This window comes from Anabrus simplex, chromosome 7, assembly GCF_040414725.1.
Source record: "Anabrus simplex isolate iqAnaSimp1 chromosome 7, ASM4041472v1, whole genome shotgun sequence".
Classification (NCBI taxonomy): domain Eukaryota; kingdom Metazoa; phylum Arthropoda; class Insecta; order Orthoptera; family Tettigoniidae; genus Anabrus; species Anabrus simplex.
Window position 1 is genome coordinate 166,138,004 of NC_090271.1, and position 15,419 is coordinate 166,153,422.

General features: G+C 38.3%; 1 protein-coding gene across 1 annotated transcript in view; it reads right to left on the bottom strand.

Annotated features, from left to right (window-relative positions):
* LOC136877757 (G-protein coupled receptor family C group 6 member A) overlaps window positions 1–15,419 on the bottom strand; it is a 166,522-nt gene that overhangs the window by 84,933 nt on the left and 66,170 nt on the right. The window contains exon 3 of the mRNA XM_068228736.1: window positions 6,181–6,309. Coding sequence (XP_068084837.1) covers window positions 6,181–6,309 — 129 coding nt within the window. The remainder of the gene's footprint in view (window positions 1–6,180; window positions 6,310–15,419) is intronic.

Genomic DNA, 15,419 nt, shown 5'->3' on the forward strand with positions numbered 1-15,419 from the left:
ATCACACCTTTACGGAAATCTGGAAATATGCAGAAAGATCAGCAAAGCTGCCTCCATCAACAACTTGTCTATCTGGATTAAAGAAGAACTACCACAACAACGGACTGCAGCCCTCATTCACCCACTGCACAAAAAAAGAGAAAAAACCGACCCTAATAACTACAGGGGAATCTCGCTCCTTGACAAAACATGAAATATCTTTCCAATAATCATTAATAGGATAAGTTTACAACTTGAGAAAAATCTTTGAGAATATCAAGGAGGTTTCAGATCCTGGAGGGGCTGTCCTGATCAGATCATGAGTCTTAAGTTGATAATGGACAGGAGAAGAAACAGAGATATGGTGAAAACATTTGTAGATTTCAAAAAAGCTTATGACTGCATCCATAGAAAATCCCTGTTAAAAATTTTAAGACACTTTGGACTACACCCCAAATTAATAAACATGATAAAATTGACTCACTAACAACAAATCAAAAATAAAGTTTAGGGATGAAATATCATGTCATTTGAAAAATATAATTGGACTACGGCAGGGAGATGGGCTCTCACCACTATTATTTGTGCTCTAGAAATGGTAACGAGGGAAAGGTTTAGGAAATGTCCCCCAAAAATAAGGATTGGCCGAAAAATAAAAACAAATTGCTTGGGTTTCGCTAACGATTTAGCATTACTAGCAGTTGACATAAAAGGAGCAAAAATGCAGATATCAGAACTTAAAAACACTGCAAATAAAATTGGCTTCAATGTATCATTTGAGAAAACAGAAATTATGCCCCAAAAATCAACACAACTAAAAGAAGTTACTATAAATGGTAAAAAAAATCAAAATAGTAACTCAGTTTAAATATCTTGGAGAAGTAACAACACATAACCTAAATGAAAAATCTCAACCCAAACAAGAACAAATAGATTAAAGTACGCAAAATGAACATGGGACATCTACAAAAAGAAATGTCAATCAATAAATGGAAAAATAAACCATTACAACACAGTTATAAAACCAGAAGCCACATATGCAGCAGAAACACTTTTTCACCTGAATAAACAATCAAAGACTGACAGACTTCAGAAAACTGAAAGGAGGATTGGAAGAACCTAACTCAACAAAAAATACCAGAAAGATGGTCAGTGGTGGATAATACCTAACAAGGTCTTGTACAAGGAGCTAGAACCCATTACAGATACTATGCATAAGAGGAGGCTGGGATTCTTTGGACACATCATGAGGATGCATGGTTTGAGACTTCTGAAACAACTAGTACAAAAAATACCACAACGGGATGTAAATGGATCAGAAGTAAGAGAGGATCTAAAGGAAATAGGCCTTACAACAGAAAACACAACAAATATTTTTACAATCTGCTTTATGATATAGATGCTGATTCCCACAGGGAACCTGATGGTCAAGCAGGCATCAGTTTTTTGGTAATGAGACAAACTCTCTCAAGTGCATTGGCACTGCTGGTGGTTCCAAGTAGCCTACGCAGTGGCCTCTATGGTATGCACTATCCATGCGTCTTGGTGGGTGTACTATGTACCAACTGATGAGCCCAACATAGCACACGGGGGCAAAATATTGGCAACTAGGAATAAGTTACCTGGAAAATTTATAATGTGCAATAACGGACCATTTATGTTGGTATTATTATCTGCTTTGTCGCACGACACAGATAGGTCTTGTGGCGACAATGGCCTTAATTAAGGTACAGTCGGGCATTTGCTGGGTGTGAAAATAGGAAACCATGGGAAACCATCTTCAGGCCTGCCAACAGTGGGGTTCGAACCCACTATCTCTCAGATGTAAGCTCACAGCTGTGCGCCCCTAATCACATGGCCAATTCACCCAGTGACACCACGAATAAGATAAAATTGAATACAAACCTCCGCTTTACCCTTACCTGAAACAGGAAAAGAGGAAAGGGCACGAAGATCGGAATGTCTGAAGAAGTACTGGGAGGAGCGCAAAGTGCAAACAATCCCTTCAAAGAGACCAGAATGATGGACTAAGTAAAGTGATCCTATGCAGTCATAAGACAAGTGGAGAAACAGGAATTAGACAAATAATAGATGTAGTGAAGAAATTGCCATGGACAGGGATGCTCTGGTGTAGATAAGGATCAAAGAGCCATGAAGGGAGTCTGCATCAAAGTCCACCACTCAAGAAATTGTGGTACTGGGAGGCAGTCAACTTCAGGATATTAGAGCAGTCCTCGATCTTCGAAGAAGACATTTCATTGATCCACATATATGCCACCTTGGAAGACAGGACTAGCAGAACAAGATTACTTCTACCAAGCCTTGCAGACTACAGTCAACACAGCTCAGGATGGAAACAAGCATGTTGTCAACATGAGAGACTAGAAGGTGCAGAATGACTATGAGCCAGAAAGGAGGATGCTGCTGAAGGATGGTGTATGAAGATTGCTAAGAACTACTGTAAAACAAGGAGAACCGGGCGAGTTGGCCGTGCGTGTAGAGGCGTGCGGCTGTGAGCTTGCATCCGGGAGATAGTAGGTTCAAATCCCACTATCGGCAGCCCTGAAAATGGTTTTCCGTGGTTTCCCATTTTCACACCAGGCAAATGCTGGGGCTGTACGTTAATTAAGGCCACGGTCGCTTCCTTCCAACTCCTAGGCCTTTCCTATCCCATCGTCGCCATAAGACCTATCTGTGTCGGTGCGACGTAAAGCCCCTAGCAAAAAAAAGAAAAAAGAACGAGATTCCAATCTGGTGATGTGAATTCGATCATTCATGTATTCTTGAACAATAGGAAATGTTGGCATGTCACTATAGCAACAGACCTATAGCTGATCTCTGTTTTGAGTGCTAGATAAACTTCTCTACACTAATGGTAAACTGTAGCACACAATACCAACAACTGTCATTGTCAGCAGATGTTTCTCATGTGTGTTACACTCTTGAAGTTAACACGATCTGTCAGATAACTTCTGTTGCCGGCAAGAAAAGTACCTCAGTTGCAGAATTGTTGAAGTTATGATTTTTACTCTCATACAAACATCTTAAATGCTACTATTCGTTTGCATTTGGGAATCATTAAAACCATTTAGACCCATATCTAACATAATACTGCAATTGTACAAATTTATAAGAAGGTTCTAGGACCAAATTTAAAATCATTATCTTAGCACAACCATTCAAACAATTTGTGCTTTTCCTACCTCAGGTACATCTTCATTTTCCAGAAAGACAAAGTAAACATTACTATCAATAACTTCCTTTCTCAATGTAATTTCATAAGCATCATCTTCAGCGCTGCCAATTAAATATCTAACACACTTTTTTGTTGAAAATTTTATGGGAAAATTCTTAATTCTGCACCATCGTTTTCTTCCTCATCTCCTATTTCAATTTTATTTGTCTCATGCTCCTCTAAATCAGTCCGGTAATTTGGAGATAGAAGGCATAGTAAATATACCATATAATAAAATGTAGTGAGACATGGGTGGATACAACAAGCTATAGGAATAAAATACAATCATCTGAAATGAGATTCCTAAGATCAGTGAAAGGATACTCCCTAGAAGATAAAATATGAAATGAAGATATAAGACAAATATATTCTCAGTGAATGAAAGAATATTCCAAAACAGGATAAATTGGAAAAACCATGTTCTGAGGATGGATAACAACAGAATTCCGAAACTTGCCCTGGAATACCATCCTACGGGAAGAAGAGATATTGGTCATCCAGTGAAGGGATGGAATGAAATCTGAGGTCGGGACAGGCTATTAGACTAATCCATGAGGAGGAAGTAATATAATTCCATAAATGGTTACAATACAGTATTAAATCATCCTTAATGTTGACCGTACTGTGTATCATTTTACCACTTGGGAATCATTCATAATTCAAATGTTTTGTATAGCACTACTATTACAATTTAAATATATTTTATTAATTTTACAAATAAAGACACTAATTAAATTTTATACATTGTTATAAATACTTTAAATTTTTTTTAAACTCTTAAATAGTGATCAGTCACACACTGATAGATTGATTCCATTCTTATATGCAAGATAATGTGATCAGATTCACACCACCTTGTGATGTGAAACCGACCAACAGTTAAGTTCAAATGGAAACAATAGGTGCAAAAATGAACAAAATATAAATTAATTTGTGGATCTAACATCATCAAAGTTAAATAGTAAACATTTCAAATTTACATTGTGGTCTAACAGCAATAGACTATTTTTTCTTTTTTTTATTTCCAATTTTTCGTCCAATTCACCCTAGTTTACAGTAACTTACTTCTAAACTGAAAGCACAAGATTTGTGATCCATGATGAGAGTTTTCAGAAGTGCAGAGCTGAGCACCACCTAACAATCGTGATCCATACAGTTTCAGACTCCAAGGGCTCAGAAACCCAAAAAGTATTTAAATTCAACAAAGACCAACATAAAGATGAAGAAAATTAGGAGAAATAAAGAGTAGTGAGCTAGCTGCTGTCAGCAACTAGATAGAATTTGGATATGAAGTTTGTGAAAGTGTGTAAGAGAGATAGTTTCAGCACATGAATACAAAAATATTTTGCATTTTGTAACAACACTTTGTAAACAGGCACATGTATTCACTTTTTTCAGTAAAACAAAGAACACTGACCTGAGGAGCTTTTTTCTTTAATGTAGGTTTGGACTACAGGCTACAATGTGTTCTATTTTTAAAATAAGGATTCATTATACCGGTTAAAGTTTGTAAACCTGCATGTTGCCGAGACAGTTTCATAACGCAAGTGGCGGAAAGTGCTAACATACAGTGGCAGCGATAAGAACCCCGCAGACACCCGGAGCGGTGGGGCCCATGGCTTGTGAGGGGCCCATGACTATTTCCTACTTCAGTAGCTGAAGAGTGATTTTACATAAGAATAAAGCTACAGCACACAACCCAGTATTATTTGTATTACAGAGGGTTATTCCAAAGTTAGGCCAACGTAGTACAGAGCGTCTTTCATCAAGAAGAGTATGGTAGTTATTTCTGAAAGAATGTGGGTTTTCCAACCTGTACCAATAATAATCATCCCTTGCTGCCACTCACAACAATCAACAAGGCTTTTGAAGTAATCAGCCAGTTCTGAGAACCCAGTAGTCAGCGAAGACGCGATAACAAAGACGTTCTCCTTATCTAAACTCTAAATAGTGAAGTTTCAAGCTGGTTTATAACTCTCAGCAGTCAGTGTGGCTAAGTCGGCCTGCTATGGATGGTTGAATTTTAAATTATTTGGTCCTAGGAAGGAGATTATTTCTCAACATTGTGCCAGTCAGCATGTTTTAGTTACTATTATTGGAATATGCGTTTCTTGTGTGTGTGTTTTTGTACTAGATATGTGTATCATCTTGATTCTTTTGGAGATGAAAACTAAATTGTGTAAATTATCGTTGTGGTTTTTATTATAATTGTGCTACGAAATAAATTTGTAACTTTCCTTATCAGGAAAGAAGGGGCCCATTTTCAATTATTGCGGGGAGGGGGGCTGAACTTCTTAGCGCCGTGTTACTGCTCATATACATGGTCAGAATAGAACATTGATAGAACTCTAGCAGCTTCCCTGTTGAGGGAATATTTTATAAATATCGTACACATTCAGGATTGCAGAAATACATCCTTGAGCCAGGTGTTGTACTGCAGATCTGTGAGCTCAATCTGGAAATAATGGGGAATATTCTCGGCCAAAATCAGATCAGCTGACAGGCCAGCCAAGGAAATTTTTATCCTTTCCTTCCTCCTCTATCCTCCACATCAAGTGCTATTTGGCCAGGCCTGTCCTGTAACTGCTGTTTTATGCTGCCTTTTTTACTTTTAATCTCCATAGCTAAATGGTTAGCATGTTGGCCTTTGGTCACAGGGGTACCGGGTTTGATTCCCGGCAGGGTCGGGAATTTTAACCTTAAGTGGTTAATTTCACGGACACGGGGGTTGGGTGTATGTGTCGTCATCATCATCATCATCATCATAACGTGCAGGTTGCCTACGGATGTCAAATCATAAGACCTGCATCTGGGGAGCTGAACTTGTCCTCGGACACTCTCGGCACTAAAAGCCACACGCCATTTCATTTTCACTTTTAATCTGATTTCAATTACAGTAATGTCATGGCTAAGAATATAAAGATACTTCACATGTATACAGGGCTGTGATTTAGTACACTACTCACCAAGTTTTACTCCAGGCACATACGCGATATGGTTGAGTGTACTGATCATCCAGGCAGCTGCTGCCATCTGCTGGAGACCAGACACAGATGGATCAGAACAGTTGTCTCCCATGTGTGCATCAAATAAACCTACGAGAAAACCAGTATACTGAAAATCAATCAATCTATTTCCAGGAATAGGCTACAAGGAATTTTTGTAAACTAAATCTCATAAACTCCTTACTGACTGGCTTATGCACATCGAAAAACAAAACACTGGTACTTTGATGCAAAATTACATTGTAAGAGCTCAGACAAAGACAAGAAAATCATTTTTTGTAACATTACCTGATGCAGGACCCAAGTTTTCTAACTTATGAAATTTTCATTTATACTCAAAGAATTCCTGTTTTTATAAGATGTAACACAATTCACAACCACATGTACCCTCTATCTGTTTTAAATTATACTTTTCAGACTCTTTGAACATAAATTGTATTTCCATAAATTCATAATAGAAAAAAGAATATTTTCACTTCTATCATTTCAGAGAGCATCCTTCTTTTACGGTCATTCTGTAAATATAGGAAGGGTTATAACATTTTAACAACCATGGCTGCTTCCATTTAACTATATCCCATAGCAGAGCATTCTTAAAAATACAGTACCAAATCATTTCTACTTAAACTAGCTCATCAATGTTAGTAAAAGCCACAAGGGCTCTTGAAGGAGTGGAAGGTAAAGACTTGCAATATCCATAACCTTGAAATAGGGAGGGACATAGTAGTTAGCTCTGTGCATAGCTTCCTTTGTCCTCAAGAATAAATCTGGTACTCATTTTTGGTATTGCCTGGGTGAACCTTAGGGCCATGTACCACTACGCAAGGAGAAATTTCACTTCTAAATTTTTCAACTTCCTGACAGTTAATCAAACCCATGGCTTTCTGACTTTCCCGAACACACCTTAAGTGCCCTGGCAGCCTCTGCATGACAAATGTCTGGTCAAATTTAAGACACACACCATTTCTCAGGAACTATAAAATAGAGAGATTTTTTTCTTTTGTAACAAGGAAGGTTTAGAAGGAGGAAAAGAAACACATACAGTATAAATATTGCATTGTCTCAATGTGTGACAAACCCTTAATCCTAATTACCAATGCACGATGATGAAATATAGCAGGTATTGTCTAATGCATAAACTCTAGATATTTTGCTTGAAATAGTTCAGAATATGTTATGTTCTTAACATGTCTTTAGCATGTATTATTATTATGTACTAAATATCTAATAAGCTGCTAGTTGATTTAAAATAATATGCAGTCTTGAAAACTGAATATTATCTAGACATTTTGTTTTGAGTAGAGTTTTTAGTGGTAAAATTATTAATATTCTACCAACTACATATTATGTCTTGTTTGAACAAATGAGCTTTACTCTCAGCATTTTACTAACAAGTAGGCTCTTACAAAGTCAGTTCTTTGCAGTGGCTTGTTTAGAGAGAGAAGGGGGGAATAGATGGGAAGGCTTCCAGTCTCAAGCCCCCTCCAAATTAAGGGACAGTTTTTTTCTGTGGCAACAAACCACATAATCATAATAAATTTAAATATTATAAAATGAATGGAAAACAAGCAGTAACATCAGGCCATTTTACTATGTAAAAGATCTCTTGTGATACATTTGGTATTTACCCGACAAAATTAATTAAATCTCAGCCATAGATGCCCAAGAGAGATCTGATTTACTCTAGGTCCGCTAGATGGCAGACAGAGTAAACCGGAACGTCGAAATTGACGAGCAGACAGCCAGATGGCGCCAAATCGAAATGTCTGCACACGGTAGCTGAGGCCATACGATTATTATTATTATTATTATTATTATTATTATTACTACTATGTGAACAAGCTAGTTGTAGGTTGTACAAAGATGCAGGCTGTTGTATGCTGTCAGTGGATGGAACTCCACACAAAAGTGAAATTGCAGGTAATGGTTTATGCACATGCATATCATGTTACATGTGAGTGGTTAGTTTTATTCTCTGAACATGCACTGATCGTATAATTCATCATGGTGTACAGTTGTCCATAAGCTGATGCTGCTTGTTTGCCTTTTTCCAGTTACCTGGGGTTGGCACTCCGTTTGGATTTAGCACACTTTTACAGCTGGATGCCCTATCTGACATCAACCCTATGAGGAGGGATGAATTCACAATTGTGTTTTTCTGTGGTGGTTGGAAGTGTGATTTGTATAATGAAGATTTGTAACACAACAAATACAAATACCCATCCCTTAATATATCATATTGAAATAATCAAATGAAGTTACTTTTATACAGGGATATGATTTAGTGCACTATTCACCAAGTTTTACTCCAAGCAAATACAGTATGGTTGAGTATACCGATTAACCAAGCAGCTGCTGCCATCTGCTGGAGACCATTACACAGGAAATTAACCAGACAGTCAAAATCCATGATATGGCCAGGAATCAAAGCTGGGACCCTCTGAACCAGGGATCACTATGCTGACCATTTGGCCAAGGAGCTGGACTCTGATGAAATAGTTGAAATATTTTGAAAATATTGCAGTTAGAAGAACCTCGATAATCTGCCTCACAGATGGAGAACAAGCCTGACAACATCGGCATCATCTTCAAATAACAGAAACACATTTGATAATTTGAAATACTGTCGTTTTCTCCAGATTGTGAGGAAAATTCAGCATCTGTTGTCATTATCACATCAACATCAAAGGTTGAGAATCCACAACCAACTTGTATAAACAACATAAGTAGTCTAATATTGGCCAGAGAACATTATGATGACCACATGAAACTACAGTATTTCCAAAATATTTGTGTGCCTAATGCAAGAAACATATCTCCTCTAACTTTGTAGAGTGCTCAATATCCTATGTTCAATCTGAGTTAGATCAAAAAGTGTTTTTGGTCGCCATATTCTCCCAAACAGGCTGCCTAGGTGAGGCAGTAAAGGCATGCTTGGTTCAATCTGAAGCACACTGGTTCAATTTCCCACCAGGAAATCAAGAATCTTAGAAATGCAATTTTTACTTCTAGAGAGTGCCAAGATTAAAGATTGTGGAAATCTTTACCTCAACTCCTCCAAATGCCTTGCTCTTTTTAATTTCTCTCAAACAAGATGGTGCATTTCATTAGTACTGTACTGTATGGTTTTTGGTAAGGCTAATTCAGGTACAGTTGGCTATCCAAGTGTTAGACCTCTGGTAAGCTGAAAATTCTCCAAGTGGAAGCATACTCTTGAATATTTCAAAACCCAAGCAAGTAATAATTATTATAAGACTGGCATGGGAAGAGAAAATTTAGTACACATAATGATGAACAAGAACAAAACATAAAACAGCTGGATAAATGCTTGGGAGAGCAAGTGTAAAAATATAAAAAAATGAATAGTTCCCGTCATCAAGGAGGTGATTATATATGGATGCCAGGAGATTGCATTAAGGGAACATAGGGACTTCAGGACAGGAGGGGTTACAAGGAAGAACACTGATAACTTTTGTGCCATTCTAAAATATCAAGCAAAATATGACAAACCTAAGGACAACCTTCGAAGGAGTTCATAAATACATTATTCAGTTCTGAATTTTGGGATTAATCATAGAATCATACAAGACGACAATCCATTGGTGATATATTCTCACTGTGCAGTTCCCAGTTTCATCTCTGTAGTTTCCAATGCATGTGAAATTGCCATTACAAGGAATTCCTAGGAAACAATGGAAACCTTATGTACTTGTTTTGGCCCACAACAGTGTATGAAAATATTAAATGATATCCTTAAATCAGAGAGATGTTCAAGCTAGGAGTCTGAAATGCACTGCTCTGCTTGGCACTTCACAGTGCACAAGCCTTGTAGGAATTACATGTCCTGTTGTGGCTCTGGAGAAAATTCAAGAATTTGACAGTAAGGTAACATCACGTGATACTACGATTCTGTCAGCTGTAATCACCTAGGGATATTTTGTCATTTCAAAACTTCTCACAATGCTGTCAACTACCATGCAAAGATATTGATTTTGCAATGTTTGTTAACATGTCCAACAGGAATTACTACCAGTGAGAGAAACAGTATAAATGTCACTTTCAGTCTGCTTTTCCTAGAGGACAAGAAATTCGCAATGTCCAATACAGTTTAATAACCATGCAAGCACACTGCACAAATAATTAGTACCAATGATATCAAAGCATATTATAAAGTGTGCACATAGTCAAACAGTTTCTGGATGCCTTTATTTGTTCATTACAAGAAAGATTCTTGAAAAAAAGCATTTTTGTCTTCTGCCAAATAGAAAGACAGACATTGGCATCATTGATGAACGTTCAAAGAGTTTTGCATTCTGTGCTTCATATCTACTGCTTGCTGATGTAACGACAATGAAAGCAGAGTTTAAACTCTGCCACTAACGGCTCAAGTGGATGGAGTAATTGCTATATAATGCAATGGAAGCTTCACTCACTCACTCACTACTGATCTGCATTTAGGGTAGCTGCCCAGGTGGCAGATTTTCTATCTGTTGTTTTCCTAGTCTTTCCTTAAGTGAATGCAGAGAAATTGGAAATTTATTGAACATCTCCCTTGGTAAGTTATTCCAATCCCTAACTCCCCTTTCTACAAATAAATATTTGCCTCAATTTGTCCTCTTGAATTCCAATTTTTCCTGCTTTTAAAAACATCAATCAAACTTATTCGTCTACTAATGTCATTCCAGCCCTCTCTCCACTGACAGATCATAACATATCATTTACAATTATTATGTCAAGGTCAGCCTTGTCAATACAATTAAAAATCCAGTATACATACTAAACCATCAAATACATAAATATGTACATAAATATGTACATAAATGCATGTTTCAAGAATTAAAATTCTCTTCTTCAGCTTATAGATTAAAAATCTCATTCATGTAAAAGACCTTGATAACTATTTTAGTCCCAACAAAATATTGGATAAAAGCAACAATACAATAACAACATTAAAAGTTCAAACATGACTACCATTCATGTTATGTCCCAAGTCCTGTAAAAAGTTGAATATGGTATTAAAATTGAACTGGTTGATAATTACCTAATGTTATTGTGGTGTGGTATCATTTATGACCTTCATAGTCCCACCACCCTTCACGAGTGTTTTTTTTTTTTCTTTACGTCACACTGACACAGAAAGGTCTTATGGTGACGATGAGGTAGGAAAGGTTTAGGAATGGGAAGGAAGCGGTCATGGCCTTAATTAAGGCACAGCCCAAGCATTGGCTTGGTGTGAAAATGGGAAACCACAGAAAACCATCTTCAGAGCTGCCGACAGTGGGATTCAAACTCACTATCTCACGGATGCAAGCTCACAGTTTCGCGACCCTAACCGCATGGCCAACTTGCCCGGTCATAGTGAAGTTAAAACAGTATGGGTCTGCTTAACCAAAACAATATCTCGAAGCATCTAACAGAAATGATTGTATCCTTTTTCGGAGATCAAGCCTGCCAGATTATTAAAGAAAAAGACAAAACTAAAATGTAATGATTCTAAGGCAATATAACAAAATGATAAACCAATGCTGAAATTAAAAGTGACTTGCGGGTTGAACATCTGGAGGGGTGGAGTGGGAGGAGTCTGCAGCGCAGGAGGGGAGTTGACCTTTCACTGCCCACTTGCGCTTTTCTTCATTGTCTCCCACTCTTGCTGCCCTTCCCCTTTCTTTCTCTTTCTAGAATATTGGATTGCTAGTTTAAATAACTGATGAAATGAAATGGTGTATGAATTTTAGTGCCGGGATGTGTCTGAAGATTTCGGCTCGCCAGGTGCAGGTCTTTTGATTTGATGCTTGTAGGTGACCTACGCGTCGTGATGAAGATGAAATGATGATGAAGACAACACATACACACAGTCCCCGTGCCAGTGGAATTAACCAATTATCGTTAAAATTCCCGACACTGCTGGGAATCGAAACTGGGACCCCTGTAGCCAAAGGCCAGCACGCTAACCATTTAGCCGTGGAGCTGGAAAAATAACTGAGTATCCTCTGCCATGTGTCCATTTAGACCAGGGCCATCCAAATAGCGCTCCCAGAGCCAGCGCTCCGAGCGCTTTGGGGGAAGGTAATTTCGGTAGTGGTGGGAGGAGCTTGGCTAGCTGAGCGAGCGGTCTGCCCGCCGTGCCGAAGAGAGCAGCTGATTTTTTAGTGTGCCACTGAGATTTTATGTGTAAAAAAAAAAACCACAATTTGTAACGGCATTACAGTGCCAACCACAGGGATGATTACGGTGATTTGACAGATGCCAGTCGCCAATCGAAGTTGGAAGAACTGAAAGAAAGTTTCAAGCAGCACTGTTCTGTAAGTATTATTGTTTTAATTTTTAAATACTTGTTTACAAACGGGAATGAATAAATGATTGAATTATCTGAAGAACATTAAAGTTGTGACTTGTCTTTTTTTTTGTCTCACAGGAGACTGAGGAGAGTGAGCTACAAATGTTTGTCGCAAATTGCCAAAGCTGGGAAACCCCAGCAATCATTCTTGCTACTTTCATGTCTGTTACTTATAACTTATAAGATATCCTGAGTCCACCCAGCTTTCACTTCCGTAAAGCAAAGTTGGTCTGAAAACAGACCGATGTAAAGATAGTTTCATCTGAGCTGACTTCCTTCTTACAGAATACTGTTGATCGCAACTGCGAGCTCACTGCATTAGCTTTACGACACCTTGATTCAATCTCACTTACTATATTACCATCCTGGGAGAACACACAACTTAAATACTTGAAATTATCTACCTGTTCTAGCTTTGTATCACCAATATGACATTCAATTCTGTTGAATTTCTTACCTACTGACATCAATTTAGTCTTTGAGAGGCTAATTTTCATACCATACTCATTGCACCTATTTTCAAGTTCCAAGATATTAGACTGCAGGCTTTCAGCACAATCTGCCATTAAGACCAAGTCGCCAGCATAGGCCAGACTGCTTACTACATTCCCACCTAACTGAATCCCTCCCTGTCATTTTATACCTTTTAACAGATGATCCATGTAAACTACGAACTGCAAAGGTGAAAGATTACAGCCTTGTCTAACCCCTGTAAATACCCTGAACCAAGAACTCATTCTACCATCAATTCTCACTGAAGCCCAATTGTCAACATAAATGCTTTTGATTGATTTTAATAATCTACCTTTAATTCCATAGTCCCCCAGTATAGCGAACATCTTTTCCCTCGGTACCCTGTCATATGCTTTCTCTAGATCTACAAAACATAAACACAACTGTCTATTCCTCTTGTAGCATTTTTCAATTACCTGGCGCATACTGAAAATCTGATCTTGACAGCCTCTCTTTGGTCTGAAACTACACTGGTTTTCATCCAAACTTCCTCTCAACAACTGATCACACCCTCCCTTCCAAGATGCCAGTGAATACTTTTCCTGGTATGCTAATCAATGAGATCTCGATAGTTGTTGCAATCCTTCCTGTTCCCTTACTTATAGATAGGTGCAATTACTGCTTTTGCCCAATCTGAAGGTACCTTACCAATACTCCATGCTAATCTTACTACTCTATGAAGCCATTTCATCCCTGCCTTCCCACTATACTTCACCATTTCAGGTCTAATTTCATCTATTCCTGCTGCTTTATGACAATGGAGTTTATTTACCATCCTTTCCACTTCCTCAAGCGTAATTTCACCAACATCATTTTCTTCCTTCTGATGAGCTTGGCTGTTCACCCACCAGGATGATTTCCTTTTACAGTGAGAAGATGTTCAGAATATTCCCTCCACCTCTCCTGTGATTCCCTGGGATCATGAGTTCACCTGAATTACTCAAAACACTGTTCATCTCCACTTTTCCCCCCTTCCTAAGATTCTTTATTACTGTCCAGAAAGGTTTCGCTGCTGCTTAACCTAGTCGTTCCAGGTTATTACCAAAATCTTCCCACGACTTCCTTTTGGATCCAACAACTATATGTTTCACTCTGTTTCTTTCATCTACTGTACGTACAAATCCCTGTCTGCCTCGGCCCTTGTTTGGAGTCATTTCTGATAAGCCTTCTTTTTACGTTTACAAGCTGTTCTCACTTCATCATTCCACCAAGATGTTCACCTTTTCCTATCTTTACACACAGTTGTTCCTAGGTATTCCCTTGCTGTTTCTACTATAGCATCCCTGTATGCCACCCATTCACTTTCTATATCCAGAACCTGCTTACTGTTTACTGTTGTAAACTTCTCGCTAATCATATCCATGTACTTCTGTCTAATTTCCTCGTCCTGGAGATTTTCTACCCTTATTCGTTTGCAGGCATATTTCACTTTCTCTACCCTAGGCCTGGAGATACTTAGTTCACTACAGATCAGATAGTGGTCTGTATCGTCAAAAAATCCCCAGAAAACTCATACATTCCTAACAGATTTCCTGAATTCAAAGTCGGTTAAAATATAATCTATTATGGATCTAGTACCCCTAGCCTCCCATGTGTAGCGGTGAATAGCCTTATGCCTGAAGAATGTATTCATAACTGCTAAACCCATACTAGCACAGAAGTCCAGCAAACACTTCCCATTCCCACTAACTTCCATATCTTCCCCACATTTACCAATTGCCCTTTTGTATCCTTCAGTTCTATTCCCAACTCTCGCATTGAAATCACCCATTAGCACTATTCTATCCTTGCTGTTGACCCTGACCACGATGTCACTCAATGCTTCATAAAACTTGTCAACTTCATCCTCACCTGCACCCTTACAAGGTGAATACACTGAGACAATTCTTGTCCTAATTCCTCCAACTGACAAATCTACCCACATCATTCGCTCATTTACATGCTTAATATAAACTATGTTGCGTGCAATGGTATTCCTGATAAACAGCCCTACGACTCTGCCCTTCCCTTTCTAACACCCATCAAGTACACTTTATAATCTCCTCTCTCTTCCTCGTTATCTCCCTTTACCCAAATATCACTTACTCCTAGTACATCAAGATGCATCCTCTTAGCTGACTCAGCCAGTTCTACTTTCTTTCTTCCATAGCCCCATTAATATTGATAGCTCCCCATTGAATTCCATTTCGTTCGCCAAGTTGTTTCCAAGGAGTTCCTCGCCTGCAAATGGGAGTGGGACTCCGTTACTCTCCCATAGGTCCGAGGCTTGCTTAAAATGTTCTGAGCTTGGTAAATTCTTTCTTTTAATATATATATATATTTTATTTATTTATTTTTTTTACATCGAGTT